The sequence below is a fragment of the Sphaeramia orbicularis genome, chromosome 12, assembly GCF_902148855.1.
Source record: "Sphaeramia orbicularis chromosome 12, fSphaOr1.1, whole genome shotgun sequence".
Taxonomy (NCBI): domain Eukaryota; kingdom Metazoa; phylum Chordata; class Actinopteri; order Kurtiformes; family Apogonidae; genus Sphaeramia; species Sphaeramia orbicularis.
In genome coordinates, this window is record NC_043968.1 from 21,593,255 (window position 1) to 21,613,537 (window position 20,283).

Sequence of the window (20,283 nt, forward strand, 5' to 3'; positions counted from 1 at the left end):
ATATATAATTATATTATTTCAAATTATTATACAGGGTGTCCCATAAGTCTCCATACATAGGAAAAATAAACGTTTCTTGACATAAACCATTTTTATTTATATAATATGCTCTATATGACTGCCATTTTGTCGGGAACACATTTCAATGCGTGTCCTCCACTGCTGAAGAACTATAAAGAAGAAATATAAAGAAATACATGTTAGAACCATATATGAATGGAATGTATTATGTCTCCTATGTGTGGAGACTTATGGGACACCCTGTAGTTTCCAATTATTGAATTGACGTGTTTCCGCGCTTGTAGTGTTTTCGAGATGACACCTGAATGCAGCACCGGGGAATGAGCCAATCATAGACAGGAACGAGCCTGCCGTAAAGCGAGACTGAATGAGGAGCTGTTTTTAACGTCTGAGTGGAATTTTTGTCATTTTTGACATTGTTCGAGGTCATTCCTAACAACGACGGCAACGGTAAGGGTTTTAGGTACTTTATGTTTGGTACTCTATTACTTTATAGTGGAGACAATAAATAAAAACAGAGTATTCTTGCCAAGTGGCTTGGATGCTACCTGCTAGCAACAGTCATGTCATTTCAAATGCAGTAAGGACTTTAACTAGCTGTAGGAACTGAGCTACAGTTAGGGTAATTTGTCACATTTAGTACCTCTAATTACTAAATGCTTACGTATATATTATTAACCTGTAGTGATGAGCCTCAGATGTCAGCCCCTCGAGGCCATTGTGTTTGTGAACGTCACCCCATAGTGTTGTCTAACCACACTAGTCGTTCAGTTGTAACGGTGCATATTTTAAAATATTTAGAATGGTTCATTTTTTAGTACGACAGTTAATATATATCCAACACTACACTTTCTAAACACAAACTAATATCGGTTTAATGTTGCTCTGGGCCTGAAGTCAAATCTTATACTGTACATGCATGTAACCAAGTTAGAATATCATGTAAAGGTTTCATGTTGTTTTTTCTTTCATGTATTTAGAATCATTACAAAGTGAAATGTTTCGAGCTTTTGTGTTTTAATTTTGATAACTACGGCTCACAGCTCTTAAAAGTTACAAAATCAGCCTGCTTGGTGGGTGCTCCAAGTGCACAGATAACTGCGTCAATGTAGGGTCACGTGACGTGGAGGCGACCAGGCTGTGGCTCTACAAGGTGTCATGGAAGTCCAGGTTCTTTTGATTGTGGTCTTAAGCTCATTTCGTCTGTGTTGGTTCTGGCGTCTCTCATCTTTCTCTTGACAATATTCTTTAGATTCTCTATGGGGTTCTGGTCCAGTCAGGCCCAGTAATACCATGGTCAGCCAACCAGTTCCCAGTAGTTTTGACACTTCCCCACTGACTGCAAACTGGTATCTATTAGGCTTCTCAGAAGATGGAAGCATGAAGTGCTCTAAAACTCCCAGTGGGCTGCGGTGTTGATCTTGGACTTCATAAAACACAATAAACCAACACCAGCACATGACATGACACCCCAAATCGTCACTGACTGTGGAAAATTCATACTGGACATGAAGTAACTTGGATGGTGTACCTGTCCAGTGTTTCACCAGACCTTGGGGTCTTGATTTTCAAATGAAATGCAAAATTTGCCTTCATCTGAAAAGAGGACTTTAGTCCACTGAGCAGCGTTCCAGATGTTTTTTCTCCTTAGTCCAGGCTCTTCTGACATTATGTCAGGTTCAGAGTGTCTTAACACTAAGAATGAAACTTGCAGCCCATTTCCTAGACAGGTCTGTGTGTGGTGGCTCTTGATGCGCTGACTCCAGCCTCAGCGAACAGCCAGTGCTTTCAGCAGTCATCCTCTGTGGCTCACCATCCTTGTAGAGGATGTCAATGAGTGTCTTATGGACAGTTCCCAAGTCAGCAGTCCTCCCCATGATTGTGGTAGTGTGAACTCAACCAGACTGAGAAATGGTATTTACAGTGCATAGATAGTGATTTGCTCAAACCTGAAATTAAATATTCAAAGTATTTTGAGATGTTTTGGAATTGTAATCTGTAATTATCAAAATTAAAGTCCAAAAATACTTGAACCAGGTTAGTTTACGTCTGATGAATACAATTTACATGTGATGAATATTGTTTTAAGTCCAGTTATCAATACATTCACTATATTTGCTTGTTATGGTGATAATATGTTGTGTTTTAAATCCATATGTAAATATTTAGGGGGCAAATGCTTTTTCATGTGGCTTGTGTTTTGTTTTTGATGGTATTTTTTAGGGATTCAAAACTAAACAGGATGTTGTGACTTGTTTTTTCAGTCATCATGTCAAACCCCACTCTGCTCATACTGTATGGGAGTCAGACCGGGACGGCCCAGGACACGGCCCAGAGGATAGCCCGGCAGGCCCAGAGGAGGAGGCTGCTGGTTCAAGCGATGCCTCTGGATGACTACAACGTGGTGAGTAGAGGATTAGTATCTCCAAAACAATCCATAAATCTCCAATATATCCATCCATGTGAAAACTGTCTCCTTGTGTACTTCCTTTCACTGAACAGGCCAACTTGATCTCTGAGTCTGTTGTTGTGTTTGTGTGCTCCACTACTGGCCAGGGAGATCCACCAGATAACATGAAGGTAGTAACTTTCAGCTGACCATTCACTTTAATTGAATGATTATAAAGAATCATTCTCATTGTCATATTCCTCACATATTCATACTTTTTTTGAAACGTATTTTGTTGATGCCTGTGCCTTCTTTCTTCACAGAACTTCTGGAGATTTCTGTTTAGGAAGTCCCTACCTGCTGGCTCTCTGTGTCGACTGGACTTTGCGATAGTGGGCCTGGGAGACTCCTCTTATCCAAAGTCAGTTTTGCAGCACTTTAGTATTTAAGTGTCTAGTCGCGCACATAAACTATTTTTAACTGATTTTATCTGTAGGTTCAATTTTGTGGCTAAGAAGCTTCACAAGCGCCTCCTACAACTGGGAGCCTCCCTGCTGCTGCCTGTCGGACTGGCTGATGACCAGCATGACCTGGGGTAGGACAGGCCTGTACTCAACGTGTTTTCAAGCTGTAGAAAATCTACCCCGAGACACCATGATTTTGACTACATTTATTGATAGCTGTAATAACCAATTGCTGATCAGATTCACTCAGATGCAACTGGGGTGCAATTCTTCTGCTCTACTGTGTCTCAACCCTGAAGCTTGGAAAAGTAGCTTAATTTTTCTATAACAGAATGAAACAGGACACATAGAGAGGGCCATGCAGACCAATACTATGAAATTACATATATTATAGAAAGAAATAAAAATAAATGACAAACTCAGAAGCATGTTTGTGCAGTGAAATAAGCACTAATTTTTTCATCACTCTATAAATGACCATCCAGATTTAAACTCATTATTCACTTGTGTTTGTTTACGTATTTGACACAGTATGTTGTTTCACATAATCTGCTACTCTAGTTTTTAGTTTACCGGCCGATAGGCTGTAAGCTATTGTCATCATGCGGCCTCCGGCATCGCCTTCGTCTGTCATTGTCATCTGTTACAAAACTTTCAATCGTCTTCTTCTCTGAAACTACAATTCTGATTGACTTCAAACTTGGTATACAGCTTCTTTATGATGATGTCAACAAAAAGTTAGTGAAATTATGTGGATCCGGCTCTGATTCTGGATTTGGTGTGACTTTGAAAAATTTCCCCATTATAAGACATAGGAAGTGCCGGTAAGCTACAGGGCCATTGGTCCTATTTTTTGTGAATGTGGCCTGTTTTGCATAAGAAGCCATGACTCTTGAAAGTATTGTGGACCTATGGGTGATACTGTGTTTACATTTACAAAAATAAAATGATTCCATAATTATGCCTGTGCAGACCAGATGCTGTGATTGACCCTTGGCTAACATCATTCTGGGACAAGTTTTTTGCTCTGTACCCATCTCTGAAAGATTTGAACCCACTGAGGGAAGATGAACCGTGAGTATTGTACTATGTTTTTCACACATTAGTCCTTAGATTTAAACAGTTTCATTGTAATTTGATTTAATTATGAAGGGATTTATTTCTGTGTTGTTTTTGGGACAGGCTCCCTCCAACCTACACTTTCCACTTCTTGGATGATGTAAAAGACGTGACAGATGATAGGCTGAGGATTCCCACTGAGCAAACTAAACCTTCCCAGTCTCATCCCTTTCCCGCCAGACTGCTTTCAAATAAAAGAGTGACAGATGTGGCACACTTCCAGGAAGTGAGACACATTGAGTTTGACATCACCGGATCTAACATTGAGTATGTAGCATTACTTTGTGTGGTTTAGAAACAAAGTAAGATAGAGTAATTTTAGTCAGTGTCAAAAGACATTATGTGGGTGATGCTTAAGTTGGGCTGTGGATCAGTTTTCATCTGTCTAATTGACTAAAACCTTATCAGAAATAGAGCTACTATAACTTTTTTCTTAGAAACTCATATATTGTCTATTATGGCGTTATGCAGGTTTACTGCTGGTGATGTGGTGATGATGTATCCTTGTAACGCACCAGAAGACGTACATCAATTCTGTCAGTTGCTGAGATTAGATCCAGAGTCCAGGTTCACTCTCAGGCCGTCAGACAACACTGCAGGTAGGTGTGTGTACTGTTTATGTTGTTAAGGAAACAAAGCTTCCTTGACTTAACCACTCTACCCTCAGTTCCAGCCAGGCTTCCTCAGCCGTGTACCATACGTCACCTGGTGGAGAAATACTTGGACATTGCTGCAGTTCCTCGCCGCTCCTTCTTCGAGCTGCTGGCGACCTTTGCCACCAATGAGCTGGAACGAGAGAAACTGGCTGAGTTCAGCTCAGCAGCCGGCCAGGACGACCTACACAGCTACTGCAACCGACCCCGACGCACCGCCCTGGAGGTGATTGGAACAATATTACACTGTACTACTGTCACAAATTCCAATGACTATAGGTACAATGTGAAGACTTTCTTGGACATGCTGTTGCAGGTCTTGGCAGATTTCCCTCATACTACAGCAGAACTCAGAGTGGACTACCTCCTGGATCTTTTCCCTGAGATCCAGCCTCGCTCTTTCTCCATTGCCTCCTCTCTACAGGTAGTGCGTCCACCAAAACTACTTACTGAACGCAATATGTGTTACCTTTTCCAACAAACTAAGTAAGAAAGAGAAGGGAGAGGCCATAGAGAAATGTTTCAGGTATCTGACTTCTCTCCACACAGGTTCACCCTAACAGGCTTCACATCTTAGTAGCTGTGGTCTCTTACAAAACCAAGTTGTATAAACCACGAAGAGGTCTGTGCTCCACCTGGTTAGCCTCGCTGGACCCTGAACAAGGTCTGTCATCACATTTCACAACTCTGTATTGTACATGAATTCAGTTTGTTTGTAAAAATGGTCATTACATGATTTGATACATTGCAATAAAAATAAGTGAACATTACAGTGGTCTTCTAAAAGCAGTCATTTTTGAGCTTGGCAGTGCTGTCCAGAGCTTAGCAGTTGTATAAATATAACACATGTTGAAAGCCATGTGATGGCTGCTGTGTTTTACTCAACGGCGTTGTAGGGGAGGTCTATGTGCCTTTGTGGGTGAAGAAGGGAAGTCTGAAGTTCCCTAAAGAGAAGGACACCCCTGTGATAATGGTGGGACCTGGAACAGGGGTGGCACCCTTCAGATCAGCTCTACAGGAGAGGACAGCTGAAGGAAAAACTGGTGAGGTTTCTGTCCTTTATGAAAATCCTCACACCACATCATTCACAGCTCCAACATCACATTCCTCTTCTCTGTGCTCTTTAGCCAATGTCCTGTTCTTCGGCTGCCGATCACAGTTCAAAGACTTCTACTTCAGCTCAGAGTGGGAGGAGATGATAAAGGCTGGACAGTTGAGCCTCTTCACAGCCTTCTCACGAGACCAGGTCACACACATGACAAAAGCATCAAACTATGTGTCTCATGTTTCATAGGTATACACTTTAAAGCAACATATGACTTCTATCACAATTTTTTTTTCAAATGTGTAAAACCCCATTGATATCCTAATTATCACTAATCCATTAGTCTTTCTGTGCTTACACCCCTGAATCACCTCCCTCACAGTGAACTTCAAAGATGACTCGATCATAAACACAGTCCGTTTTTTTACATAACAAACCGAAACATCTGGCCTTTTCGGAAATTTTGTTGTGAAGTGCATTGTGGGAATGGTAATTCCACGTAGCAGAAATTTTGGTGTCTCTTCATAAGTGCTGAACCCAAATGTCGCCTTTACCTCCATCCACCGACTATACTCATTCTTTAAAACAACCTTGGTGGACTGTATAATTTTACATTGTAGCAATCTGGCTCGTTTTCTTGCCAAATCTGTAAGAAACTGCTTTCGCTTCCCACAATGCACTTCGCAACAGAACTTCCGAAAAGGCCCAATTGACATTTTGATTTATGTAAATGAGCAGAGTGTGTTTATGATGGAGTCATTTTTGAAGTTGTTCACTGTGAGGGAAGTGATTCAGGTGTGTAAGCACGGAAAGACTAATAGATAAGTGATAATTAGGCTATCACTGGAGTTACACATATTTGAAAAAAAAAATTGTCATGAAAGTCATTCGCTGCTTTAACTCTTTCAGTGCCAGACAGTTAAGGGGCTAATAAGCCTTAAAAGTGCCACAGATTTTGGCCGTTTTTCAGTATTTCGCGTCGTTTTTATAATATTTGAAGAATCCTGCAGGAAACCGCTCGGTAACATCCGACCGATTGCTAATTAGATTCAAAACGCACCGGACGCAGCCGATTCATTATTGATCGTAATTTGCATAATTCATAATAATAATAATAATAATCTTTATTTATATAGCACTTTTCATACATTAAAAACTGTAGCACAAAGTGCTTTACATATCAGTTTAAAAATCAGTACCGCCCCCCACCCACCCACCCACACACACACACACACACACACACACACACACACATATACATGCAAACCCACAAGCTCACACATACTTAAGAAGACTGACTGAGCACGGGTAGACCAGAACAAAAATGTACAAGTAAAAGTAAAACATCAATTTAGGAGGCGCTGTCTCAGGGAGCCATCCGCACCAGGAGGCAGCCGCCGACCCCGGCGACCAGGCACCAGCAACACAGCCCCGCATCCCAACTAGTGGGAGAGGGCCAACTGGGACCCCCACCCACCAGAAAGGAGCGGACCCCAGTGAGAGAAGGCGCCACAGCCCCCGGAGTCCACAGCCGCCCCCCGGCATGGAGGGCTCCCTCTGATGAAACACCGGAGAATAAGAAACATTAAAAAGATATAAAAATATTATTCGGTCACGTGACCTCAAATTCCTGTCTGCTTGGTCTCAAAAGGGGGACACAGAAAGAACGTCATCGAAATGTGAGAAAGAAATGGGGGTGGATGGTTTGTTTGTACACAAATGTGGCGTGTTCTCCAAAGCCGATCTGATCGGCCCGTGGCACTTTAAAGGTTGTATTCGTAAGCCGATTTAATCGGCCCATGGCACTGAAAGAGTTAAAGTCTTGAAATGCAGGTTAGTAAAAGAATGTTACAATTGAGGGTTTTTTTTTTTTAGATTGAGGCCTCTCAAGCCCAATGCAGAATATGAGCCAAATCTGAATGAGACTGAAATCCTTTTTGTCTTAAAATGTACTTTGCTATATTTCAGGAGGAGAAGGTGTATGTGCAGCATCGTGTACTAGAGAATGCTAAACTCCTGCAGGACCTGATTGTCAATAAAAGTGCCTACTTTTACATTGCTGGGTGAGGACCAAAAATCTAACATTTAACACTTAATGCTACTGTGGACCAAAGGTTTAGACTTCAGAGACATTTGAACTGAATCAGGACATTGTTAGCCTAATTTAGCATCAGTCTAACACTCAGTAAGAACAGGAGATGTAAAAAAAGGTACGAACACTGAACACCAGATCTTTTTGTTTGTGTGCAGAAACGCTAAACAGATGCCAACCAGTGTGCGTGATGCTCTGAAGGAGGTGTTCCAGCAGGAAGGTGGAGTCTCTTCTGAGGATGCTGAGCAGATGCTAGATGCTATGGAGAGGTCAGGTCGACTACAGAGTGAGACCTGGTCCTGATCATGACCTACACCCAGTATACTTGAAGATTTGCAGATATTGATCAATATGTCTGAAGATGAAGGTCTTTCAATGGTTTTACCAACTGTATATTTTACAAAATCATATAAATCTATGTAAAGGTCTTCACTGATGTTATTGAGTGAATGAAGCGAGCTGAAGTTACATTAGAGTACAGCTACTCCCCTTCATATCTAATAAATAATCAACCAGTTCTTATTATAACAAGGATTCAACAAGTGATTAAATTTATTTCAACTTAAGATCCTGGGGTTTTTTTTCTTTACGCTTCTGGATCAAACTGAAAGTGTCAAAAGTGTTTCTAGATATGATTTCTAGTCCTTTAATGTTTTAAGTCATGACTTTAAACTTATAACGTTTCTTTCAAACTTACCTAAGTTTGACATTGCATGTACTTGATCTACGATGAGACAGATTCCCAGGACAGAACCAAACTTTAATCCTAGTAAAGACCCAATGTCCACAGAATATGTAAAGAGCAACATTTTCACAGTGTCTCTAAAATGGCTGAGTCTTATTCTCAAATGTCTCTCCTACATCTACAATTTGAAGTGAAAAAAAATAGGACCAGTGGCCCTGTAGGTCATCAGCATGTTCTATGAAGAATCAATAAGAACTTGAAATTGTGAGGTTGTCAGGTTCTGGCTCTGTTAGAGTCCTGTAGTGACTAATGACTTCCAATCAGTGCTCAATAGAAACTACATTGATATCTCTAACCATTTCCGTATTATAAGCCATCAAAATATAGCCCATTATAAGTACAGACAAATTTTTATTATTTCAAAAATTTGGAGGAAGCTACATAACTATTTTAATTTTTTTTTTATTTATCCGACCAGTGGTTTTGTCTGAGATGTTTGAAGAAATTGATAAGGAAGACAGTGCCCTCACAATAGCTCATGGCCTATCAGTCGGTGAGCTAAAAAGCAGTTATTCTGTCATCAGGCCTCTACAGATGGAGGACTGTAGCGATCCAAAGGGTCAACTGATTGAGAAGTTACTCTGTGCTAAAAGAGTAATCATCTCCTTTTTATAAGTGCATGCTCTCCCATTTCCAGTTGCAGTTTTCCATGTTAATCTGTTTAATGCTAAGTGACTCAACATAGCACTAAAGAGGTGCTTAGTCTCAGATGCTTCCATCTTCTGAACAACTGAAGCTGGAAAATTACCAACATAAGCATTTAATGAAGAGCCCAGACAAACTTTACACATGAACATACCAGAAAAATAGGTGAAAAGAAACATGTGTCCTTGTTTGTTGTCCTTTATCTTTTGTCTTCCCTGAGGTACACAACATCACCACTCCATCCGCTGGTGTAGTTTCTGTCTTTCACTGCATGCAGCTGCCACACTAAATGCTGTACTGAATCTCAATGAACAAGTCAGTAATTTTGTGAAGGATTATTCAGTCATTTGTGCTGCAGACTTCCTTCTGTTAAAAAAACAGTTATGAAACATGAGATATGAGATGACATACAGTCATTACAACTTGAGTAGAACCACAGAGTATCTGCCATCACACTCACCCTTGTGTTGCACTTGTAAATACAAGGTCTCCTACATGTAAAAACAAAACGGGTCATCAATGGAAATGCATCTCCTGAGGATGCTCTACTTCTTAATCATTTCCATTTAACATTTGAGTTGCAGAACCAGAATATGATGTTGCTGCATCCAGTAGAGAACAGGAGAGTCGCATTAGCATCCTGCTCATTGAAAAAAGCAGCATCACAGATTTGATGTAGATAATAAATTAACATTGACTGCAGGGATCACACATTGTAAAGTCTGAGAAAGGCTGTAGTTTTGGGTCTGGGGTGTAATGTACTGAACAGGGTGGTGACGCACTGTAATAATGACTGTGTGAACTGTGAGTCCTGAAGCTGCCTAGTGACGATACAGAAACACTAAACACATTATTGTGCTTCATTTGATGTGAGGGGAGGAAGTGTTTTCAACACACAAGTGTCATGTGACCATACTGTTAGGCCACCTAACCCAGCACCAACCCAACAGTGATACTGACACTGAACACGCTTCATATCATTTCCAAAACAGTCATTAAATTGATTGCTGACTAGAAAAAACATTATTTGGATGTTCAAAATACTCTGCTCCTTTTCCCTATCTGAGTGCCAGCGTGTGCACTTGGTAGATCTCCTTTGGGAAGTTCATTTGTTGCTCTTCATGCACAATGCGCAGACCTGCTTTGCCCACCAGATTGCGGACTATTTCCAGGTCTCTGCAGATGCTGCTGTCCACCTCGTCAGGAACCACTCCTTCATAAGACACATTGTCCTTGATGACAACTATGCCATTTGGCCGTAGTGCTTTCTGGCAGCGCTGCAGGAAGTCCACCAGATGGCTGTCAGTCAGGTGACCTGAGGGGGACCAGGCTTTAGTTCAGTAATGTATTCCAATAAAGTCTGATGTGGTAAAAACATCTTTTCAGGATGTCACTGTTACTGCTTTTCACACCAAGACTAGGACCTCGGAGCCATTTAACTCAACCCACTCTGGATTTGGTCTAATGTGCCTCTCCTAAAGCCAATTATCTGGTGCAGAGCCATCCAAATGACTGAGGCTCGAATGATCCAGCATAAACTGCACAGTAAACTTTAGTTTTACTTTCTTCATCCTGAGACCTTACTATCACCAAGACTGATCTCATGAAATAGTGTTGTATGTCACAGCAGTTCTTATGGCATTTAGCATGCTATACATACGCATTTTCAACCTTTTGTGTGTTATTCAACACTATTTAATCGTGTGAATTTATGCCAAGATCTCCAGTTCACGTAACCCAAACCCTTAGAGTGTGGTATTTGACGCATCAGTTGAGGTTGGACAGAGGGCTATGAATGGCGTGAACATACATGTGGAAAGCTTATAATGTGTACAGATAACACAATTAAAAGTGGCATGTATATTTATGCGGGTCATAATATCACGTTGCCATCACCTCAGAGCTGCAAGGTAATGAGGTGTCATGTTACACATATTGGTTAAGCCTTTGTCCAGTTTTTAAAATTTTATTCCATATTTATGGTCTTCTGAGTTGGTATTAAGTTTGTGTGTAATACATAGTTTTCTTTAACTTACAATATAATTTATTGCATTAATATGTTTGATTTGGGGGTTAATTATTTTCCTATGTTCTGTGATGTGGAAATCTGGATCTTGGTTTTTCACTGTATGTAGGTGAACACACGTTTCTTCTTATCCACAACATCCATAAATGGAATTATTTAAATTTAAAAAAATATGACTCCTCATGCAATCATTCCGTACATGAGGCAGACTCACCAATGACCCACTGGATCCAGATCACATCATAGCGTCCAGTCTCTGGTAAAAAGTCCTGCAGGCCACTACAGTAGTAGTTCCCCACTCTCTTGCTTTCCTCCCCAAGGTACACCTTGGCTTTGTCCAGGAACTCCTGGGTCACATCCACCAGGTCCACGGTCTTGAACAGTGGAAGCAGTAGACGCTTGGTGATCCTGCCGATGCCTGCTCCACAGTCCAGAGCACAGCTTGTCCCCGTCTTCCCTTCTCCTTCCTTTAGCAACAAAAATACACAAGAGGTGAAAAGTGGGCAAGAACTGAGATGTGACAATCAATGGAAAAGGAAACAGATGACAGATTTTTATTTTTTAAGGCAATAATATGTGGATAATGTTCAAATGCACCACAAACAGCCTGGTATTTACTACTTAGGAGATAATGTACACCAAGATAGTCCTACATTGCTCTGTTCGGGGTCTAGTTCACTTAAGTCAATAATTTGTCAGCTTACACCAATGAACTTCTGAAGAAAAGCCTTGGATCCATTGATATCGATGCTGGAGATGCCACCATAGCCTCCCAGCATGCCGTCCACTGTGGGGGGAATGTCCCTCCAGTAGTCCTCTGCATTGGAGTAGAAGGTGGCCTCATCCTCTACTATGTCACCCATCCTGTCACAGTTCACAGACACAATGACTCAATGACAGTAAAAACCACCCAAAAGTAATTATTACATGAATAAAAATACAGTTGTATTGTGAAAATACATTTTGACTTCATTTTGATTCAGAAGGCCGGTGATGTTGTGAAAGTGGAACTGGACGGTGATGTCTGACAGGAGGAGGCTGTCTCAGCTACATGGCATCTTAGACACTGTCTTCCATCCACTCAATGACCGAGTCAGGCACAGGAGTTCATTCAGTAACAGATTCCACCACAATAATAAAAAAAAATAAAATAAAAATAATAATAATAATAATAATAACTTGGACTTGTATAGTGCCTGTCATGGTTGCTTGACGAAGAAAAAAAGGGGGGTAGGGGTTAGGGGTCAAAGGACGATATTTCACACAGGATCACAGGAGTTCATTCCTGCCATGACCCTCGACAGCTCCTTTCTCAGAGTGTCAGATACTCTGAGTCAGTAGGCCACATAGAAAACCTTTTAACTGCACTGTACATTTACAACTTTTACTACATCTGCTGTAAAATATGCACTGGATGGACTTAATCTTAATTGCATTACTATTTATATTTACATTCTAGTCATAATTTTAACTTTCATTCTACTTTATTGTACTTCTTGCATGCTGATATTTCATATTTCTGATCTTAACTGGAGCAACTCTAACTAATCCAATTTCAGCCAGGGATCATTAAAGTATTCTGATTTTTATGATTAACTGCTTTAAGCTATCTCACTCCTACTTTGACACCAAAACTCTTCCCAATCTAGCACCACACTTTCATTTAAGTAGCAGAGCAGTCAGTTACCTGTTGTAACACATATTCATCCCTGGTATGCTGCCTTATCAGTCTGCTTTTCTTAGCTTGACAGAGACTGAGCGCTAACTACTGACTAGTAAAACACATTCCTCAGACACTATATAACAACTCATGACAAGAGTCGAGGATGTAATACATTTGCTGTCATTGTCACATACATCATAGTTGTAGTTTCACATGAGGGGTCATCTCCCAATGTTACAGCCTTTGTTTAATATTTTATGTGTTGATCCATACATGTAAACATTACCTTTGGTTAATGTGCACACAAGAACATACACTGATCAGCTGTAACATTCTGACCACTGACGTGGTAATAAGATTGATTATTTCATTACAATGGAACCTTTCACTGGGTTGGATATTTGAAGCAGTAAGTGAACATTTAACTCTAAAAAGCTGATGTGTTGGAAGCAGAAAAATTGTCAACATAAGGAACTGAGTGACTTTTGAGTAAATGTCCAACAAGATCTGGAGATGCTCTGACCCAGTGATTTGTTTTTGTTCATCAGAATTTCTCCCTCGTCAAAGTTACTCAGAAACTACTCTTGCTCATTTTGCTGTTTCTAGCACATCATCTTCAAGGACCATGTGTTCACTTGCTACCATATATATCCCACTCACTGACAGGTCCCACTGGAATGAGATGATCACAATTATACCACTCTGACTGTCAGCGGTCAGAATGTTATAGCTGATAAGCATATCAAACAATGCAATTAACAAAAGATACCATCACAACAGACTAAGAAATAAATTAATCTGAATAAAAAAATTAATAGACACTCTAAGAAAAATAAAGCAGCAAATGTGACAATTGCACAGTTGTGTTTGTAATAAAGTGCACATAGACAGTCAGTAGATGTAATAACATTTTCAGATTGTGAGTGTACCGTGTAGAATCCACCTCGTCTCTAAAGTCCTGTTTTACATGGAATGAAGGACTGTCACCTGCTCTGTCTCTCCTACACACACACACACACACACACACACACACACACACACACACACACACACACACACACACCAGAGGCCAAATGTGGATATCCTTGGCAGTAGATCAGCTGTCAGCACCCATCTTGTGACCAGGGCAGGGGGCATACATTTCATCTGACCAACATCACAGTGGACATGAACACAAAGCCTAAAACATTTTATTTACTTATATAAATGGACAAGTTTCACATTAATTTAAGGTTAACAGGGTGTGACAACAATGACTATCTATAAATTAAGTCTATAAATTCAGTGATGAGACTTTTAACACAGATCACCAAACTAATCCAAAGAGTTTCAGCGGAACCATTAAATGTCCTTTTCACCAGCTGATTAATACTAACTTAGCTACAGGTGTCATAAAAGCAGAAACAACAGATTTCAGTGTAATGACCAATAAATACTAGCTAATAAATGAAAACACTCACATGTAGTTGAGCCTTTAGCTTTTAGCTAACTTGTGTATAAACCATTTAAGCTAATCCTCATTGGGTTTCTGCTAACTACAAACTGCAAATGTTATATGTGACTGGGATTTAACTGCCATAATATTAAACCATAAATAATTCTTTTTTTTTTTTTTATTTGTCTTCCATACTGTTTATTACTGTGTCACTAAGAGACGCTAGTGAGGCCCCGCACGTGCTAAGTTAGACGTTTTAGCCAAACAGCTCCTTTAACAACGACATCAATCTATCCGGATAAAACACAAACTCTACAACTTATCAGCTTAACCTGGTAGAGATCTAGTCTGTCACTAACCTGTTCTGGAGTCCGCAGTTCGTTCCACAGCCTCCTCCGCCTCTCACTCACCCGGTCCGAGGTCCGACCCTCGGTTCTCTATTTGAGACCATCTTCTGCACGCGGAGGACGTCATTTCCTTATTTGGTTCCTGCCACATGACGCAAAACAGCGCCCCCTCCGGCGAATAACTCACTAGAGTCACTGTGATTTTACTCTGCAGGGCTGAGATTACGCTGGTCTACAAGTAAAATACCTCCAGAATTAAAGGAGTGAAGCTTTACCAAGTTTGAGTTACTAATAAAGAAAAATTAAAGGAGGGATATCTTGCTTAAAAAAAAAAAAGATGGAATTATGCATTTTAAAACATTTCCCTGTGGTCTACATAAACTGTAAATGCTCTGCTTGGGTCTGAGTCCTTCATTAATTCATCTCCACAGGTCCATCTTCAACCCTATTTCTGAGTAATGACACAAGAAAGGTCATTTTGAGCGCTGGCCCTTTAAATGCAAATGAGCCACTTCACACCCCACCCCCTTCAGGTTGTTGACCATGCTGCAAAGTTCTGCTGTTCAGGCACATTTTAGGTAATCGGCTAGAAGTTTGTACATATTTTCAGTATGGACTACAACCACTTTGACCTTATATGTGCAAATGTTGTGACATAACTAGTTATAAAACGTAACAAATTAAGAAGGAATTAAAACAGGTTGTAGAAATCCACTCGATTTTTGCCAAAATGAACATAAAGATAGCTTTGCAGCTCTTGGAGGGTTCAAATTCAAACCTTTTAAATTATTAGGGTCCCCAAATAAGAAATAAATGTACCAAAGACTAATGAAAGTGGGTTTAAGCAAAATATGACCCCTTTAGGTTTAACCCTCCTGTTCAAGGCCACCTTAATGCACGGGCTAACCAGGGCTGAAGCCCAGGGGCCAACTGACTTAAGGGGCCTATCATTTTATGGACTCGACAAGCATATAAACTAACGTCAATTTGTAATTTGTCAGTTTTCCTGTCAATCTTTTTATACATACTGTACGCACATCTGAAGCTGCTTCTTGATCCCAACTGGTAAGCCCAGCCCCACCCCCCCATGTGTCAAGAGGTCACGTTCAATTACAAAATGTCGGGGAAGAAGAAACTTAAGAGCGGTGCCCACAAAAGAAAAGTGGCACGAGAAAAGCATGATCGAGAGTCAGAATTATTAAAGTGCACACGGTTGAGTTTACGCCTATGTGCAGGTGTATGGGTTCTCAGAAAATGAGCTTGTAATTTTGAAGGATGGGACAGGGGGGCCTACAACACCTCCCTCAGCCCTGGGGCCTACCATTAGGTTAAGGTGGCCCTGCTCCTGTTATCCTCAAATATCACTAACACATTTTACCCTTGGGGTCAATCTGACCCCAGGGATATTTGCCTCCTGAAAAGGATTTACATAAAATTGTTGACCAAGTTTTTGTGTCAAGCACTTTGTTAATTATTATATTATAATATTTTACTTGAGATGATAATTTTAGAGGGGAGGCAAGTGTACTTGGACAGACTTGAATGTGATCAACTCACAAGCCCACATTGGCTTCCTCATTTTGGCAGGAGTTCACACAAATCAAGTTGTTTCCCACAGGCCCACACCACGAGAAGTATCAAAGTTCTGGTGGGAATAGTTGTCTTCTCCACCCCCCTGTTATGGATCAATTCAGAAGTATCAACTCTGCACCTGCAGGTGTGGGGATGTTAGGTCACACACACACAGACCAGTTTCATGCAGATAAAACCACTACTGGGTCAAACTGACCCCAGAGGAATACCAATGCGTGCAATATGTGTTCAGCACATTGAACAAATATCATCATGATAATTTTATGCTTAATCAGTTGTCCCCATCAAACTAGGAAAAGTTCTGAAATATGAAGCAAGAAAAAGTCAACTACTGTTTTTGTCACATCCCTGTCTGCTCTGTTCTCTTTTTTCTTTCTCCCTCTCTTGGCCACACCTCCTCATCTCTCTCGGCCACACCTGCTAATCAGCCTAACTCCGCCCACCTGTGTTCCCCAGCTGCAGCCCGTCAGCTGGGGCGTGTATATATTCACCTCTTCTGCTCTTTTCACTCGCCAGGTTGTTCTACCTTTGTGTGTACTCTCCAGCATTATTCTCCAGCCTGAACCTTAGATCCTGACCCTGCCCGTTCTGACCTGACCCGCCTGCCGCCTGGATTCCTACCCCACCTGCCTGTCTGACCTCGCCTGCCTGTCTTCTTCCCCGGTAAACGACCAGCCTTTGTTCGACCACGTCTCTCCGCCTGAACCCCGGATGATCGACCTGCCTTCCGTCCCCGACCACGTCTCCAGCCGTTGCCCTCCTGGTCCTGTTCGGATTCCCCAGCTCCCGACCCACCGCCCATCCTGGACTCTCCTGCTGCCTGTCCCCTGTCTACTGCTTGTTTGCCTGTTAATAAACTGTTTAAAACTTCACTCGGTGGTTCTGCTTTTGGGTCCTCCATTGAACTTGTGTCAGTTTTTGAATGATGAAGATTGAAGGGGGTCAAATTGACCCCAAGGATAATACAAGGGAAAAAAAGGGGAAAAAAATGCTGGTTGGCTGTAGTTTCCAAGATACAGCCTTGGGTCAGAATGTGAAATTGTGAGAATTAATGAGAGAATGGATTTTACTCCACAGAAATTCAAACCTCTGCCTGCACTTCACAATAAATTCACATTTCAGCTTCTTTCTAGTGGAAGATTTTCACAACTATTGTATAAAAGTGCGTAAACTAATATATATACGTAATAACACTTTATTGTATACACTGAAAACATCAACTAACCGGCACTTTTGTAATTTTTCCCAATTCATCTTGTTAAAGTATTCAAGAATTAACACATTTAATTTGAGGCGGACAATTTCAAAAGAAAAAAAAGTTGTAGAGTAATGTTATGTCCCACATTTAGATTTTTAAGGGAGTACATAATTCCAGTCAGGTTTATCCTGGTGTAAATCTGAACCAAAACATCTGCACAATGACAGTTTTTGTGTTCTATCTTTCAATGTTTGATTCATCATGCTGAAATATAACAAACTCATTTTGCCTCATTATGGCCTGGTATATATAATATTTTACACAATAACACTATCTGAGGTGTTGACTGAGGATATAAGTGTCAAAAAACCCACAGATAGTTTTAGCTTCACCCTCTGAAATGCTGGATGACAACATAAGACTAAAAAGATAGAAACTTGGGCATACATAAAACTTCTACACTTTTTCCAGCTCTAGACACTAAAACTATTTCAAGTCTTCTTACAACCCATATTTAAATAAATAAGTCACTAATAATGTCCACATTTTCACTGGTCATTCCAAAATGTATTGAATTAAATACATATTTTTGAACTACACTTTTTTTTTTTCATTTTATTGCATTTTGTATGTTGTTTATTGATATGTTGCATCTTTTCTGTCACTTTGTTTTGTTCCATATTTTATCTTGTTTTTATCTTGTTATATATTTTTTAAATTGTTTCAACTTTATTGCATCTTTTACATGGTTTTCACCCAGCTGCATCTCTGGCATCATTTTACATTCCTGCATTTTTTACATTATTTTCACTTTTTCAAGTTTCTTACATCATTTCACCTTGTTGTATTTTTTTTACATTGTTTTAACCTTGTAGCATTTTTATATGGTTTTCATTTTGCTATTTTACAACTAAGGCCTTTCTTTTCCTTTTTTTTTTTTTTTTTTTTTTGGCATTTTTGTGGAAGTCAGCTTTTATAAACTCTATCAAATAACTCTCATTTGTTTTCATTAGTAAAAGGAATTCCCATATCAATAATAATAATAATAATAATAATAATAATAATAATAATAATAATAATAACAATATTTTTTTTCTATCTCCTGTTGTTGACATTTTTGTGATCATGAGAACCTTGTGAATTTTCTCAACCCACAGACTTAAGTCAAACTCCATCTTTTAGTTTATTACTGATATTCAAAGTTTATCATCTGTCCATTTGGAGTTATACAGTTTCCACTGGACAAGAAGAAAAAAAATGCAAACGGTAAAGTAACAAAACTGTGAGATAAATGTGGAGAAGAAAAGTACATTTTCCCGGTGCAGTGGAGAAGAATTACAGTATAAATGTACATATTACTATTACTAAAAAAGTTAAATGTCAAATTGTAGTGTTAAATAATATTTTGTTTTAGGTAAGACCCATGACATATCTCTCCATTTAGGAAGTTCTAAACTCTGCCAGTCCAGATGTTGGTCTGGATTTACAAATAAATCATTTACTCTGTTTTCTGTAAGATGCAGATATCGATATTTAACTTACAACAGGCTTATGTAAATACACTTGGTTGATAAAACCAAAGAGCAGATTACATATATATGCAGAACACATAACCAAATGCTGCTCCACTCTGCAGATGCTCACTGTACTTGCCTGCAGTCAAACATTTTCATCACTATTACAATTTAATGATCAAATCCCTTTGGAGGGGCTGCAGTGCAGTGATGGACCACAGGAGGGCAGTAGAGTATAGAGCAATGAATGATCACATACACTCTGCATAGACTTGCAGTGTTTGCACTGATATCTAATATTGTTCACATGACAGTATCTATGTCACTCAGTTATGCTTTAATCTTACTAATTATTCGTCTTATATTGTATCTGTAAAGTTCCACTGTACACATAAGTTGATATTGTTATAGTATAAATAATTTGTGGGTATATTGTAATAAGGTTTAGCAAAGGTTGCTTTGTACCAGAGGTTCAGTTCTTTGATATAGACATGCAAAGAAATGTGCATGTTTTATTTTGAATAAACAATTCATGAATGGGTCATATAATATTCTTTATGACAGTATTTAGGATTTGTTCAGTAACAATACCTAATTAAATACATGACTAAACCCGCCTTTCATGTTTTCTTACACAACACTGAATATAGAATATTAATCATAAAACGTTGATAAGACATACATATGAGAAATGCTGCAAAGTTCAGTCTTCAGCTTTCATGCACCTGAAGACTCAACTTTTATTTAATGCAAAACATTTTTGTGTATTTCAAACTGAATATGATTGTTTGCTATGACAGTACTATGAGCATAAGAGATAGAAAAATTCCAAAATGCTGAGTGTGTTCACTCTATTGGGATTTAATTAACCTTAGCCCATGAAGACCCATTGCTATTTTTGTAGCAGTTCCCAAATGGATTTTTCCTTTATATTTTAACTTTTCTTAAATGATTTATCACCATTTATTGTAATATTATCCTCTTTATTTGAATTTTTCAGTGTAAATCACATATTTCCTTATATTTAATTCACTGATCTTGTAGATGTTCATAAAAGCCCAGAGTAAATTCAAAGGTTATTATATCAAATCAGAAAAAATGAGGAAAAAGTTACTTTTTCAGCAAAAATATCGTTGACTAAACATAAAAACAAGTAGAGCCATCCACTGTCATTGATCAAACTCCATAGGTTTTACTGGTGAATCAAAATTGTTGAAGATGACGGTGTTTCCGCGTTCACTATGGAGCCTCTGAACGTCCAAATGGGTCATATATGATGACCATGATCACATGTATTGATAGGATTAGTGGATCAGCAAGTATTAAACAGTTTA

The 20,283-nt window shown here is 39.5% G+C and overlaps 2 protein-coding genes across 3 annotated transcripts; one reads left to right on the forward strand and one right to left on the reverse strand.

The window, feature by feature from the left end:
* Window positions 1–327: 327 nt before the first annotated feature.
* Window positions 328–8,346, forward strand: ndor1 (NADPH dependent diflavin oxidoreductase 1). The gene is made up of 15 exons (XM_030149956.1): window positions 328–471; window positions 2,286–2,425; window positions 2,524–2,601; window positions 2,734–2,831; window positions 2,907–3,005; window positions 3,847–3,948; window positions 4,057–4,260; window positions 4,465–4,592; window positions 4,661–4,872; window positions 4,963–5,070; window positions 5,196–5,310; window positions 5,543–5,689; window positions 5,774–5,892; window positions 7,660–7,754; window positions 7,942–8,346. The coding sequence occupies exons 2-15, from the start codon at window positions 2,291–2,293 to the stop codon at window positions 8,084–8,086; spliced, it is 1,785 nt and encodes a 594-aa protein (XP_030005816.1). The 5' UTR covers window positions 328–471; window positions 2,286–2,290; the 3' UTR covers window positions 8,087–8,346.
* Window positions 8,347–9,272: 926 nt separating this feature from the next.
* Window positions 9,273–14,785, reverse strand: ntmt1 (N-terminal Xaa-Pro-Lys N-methyltransferase 1). Of its 2 annotated transcripts, XR_003936867.1 has the most exons (5): window positions 14,657–14,785; window positions 11,904–12,063; window positions 11,414–11,666; window positions 10,154–10,488; window positions 9,273–10,117 (listed from the first exon to the last, which is right to left on the reverse strand). XR_003936867.1 is itself a non-coding variant. In XM_030149957.1 (4 exons), the coding sequence occupies exons 2-4, from the start codon at window positions 12,060–12,062 to the stop codon at window positions 10,232–10,234; spliced, it is 669 nt and encodes a 222-aa protein (XP_030005817.1). In that variant the 5' UTR covers window position 12,063; window positions 14,657–14,785; the 3' UTR covers window positions 9,273–10,231. The 2 variants fall into 2 exon arrangements, 1 of the variants encoding a protein (XP_030005817.1); XM_030149957.1 differs by having other exon boundaries at window positions 9,273–10,488.
* Between the last annotated feature and the right edge of the window lie 5,498 nt (window positions 14,786–20,283).

Coding starts and splice junctions, on each gene's coding strand:
- ndor1 (XM_030149956.1), top strand. CDS start 2,291: ATGTCAAACCCCACTCTGCTCATACTGTATGGGAGTCAGACCGGGACG. Junction 4,873..4,962: donor CCCGACGCACCGCCCTGGAG/GTGATTGGAACA, acceptor ATGCTGTTGCAG/GTCTTGGCAGATTTCCCTCA. Junction 5,071..5,195: donor CCATTGCCTCCTCTCTACAG/GTAGTGCGTCCA, acceptor CTCTCCACACAG/GTTCACCCTAACAGGCTTCA.
- ntmt1 (XM_030149957.1), bottom strand. CDS start 12,062: ATGGGTGACATAGTAGAGGATGAGGCCACCTTCTACTCCAATGCAGAG. Junction 11,667..11,903: donor TTCTTCAGAAGTTCATTGGT/GTAAGCTGACAA, acceptor TTGTTGCTAAAG/GAAGGAGAAGGGAAGACGGG. Junction 10,489..11,413: donor CTGGATCCAGTGGGTCATTG/GTGAGTCTGCCT, acceptor GGTCCCCCTCAG/GTCACCTGACTGACAGCCAT.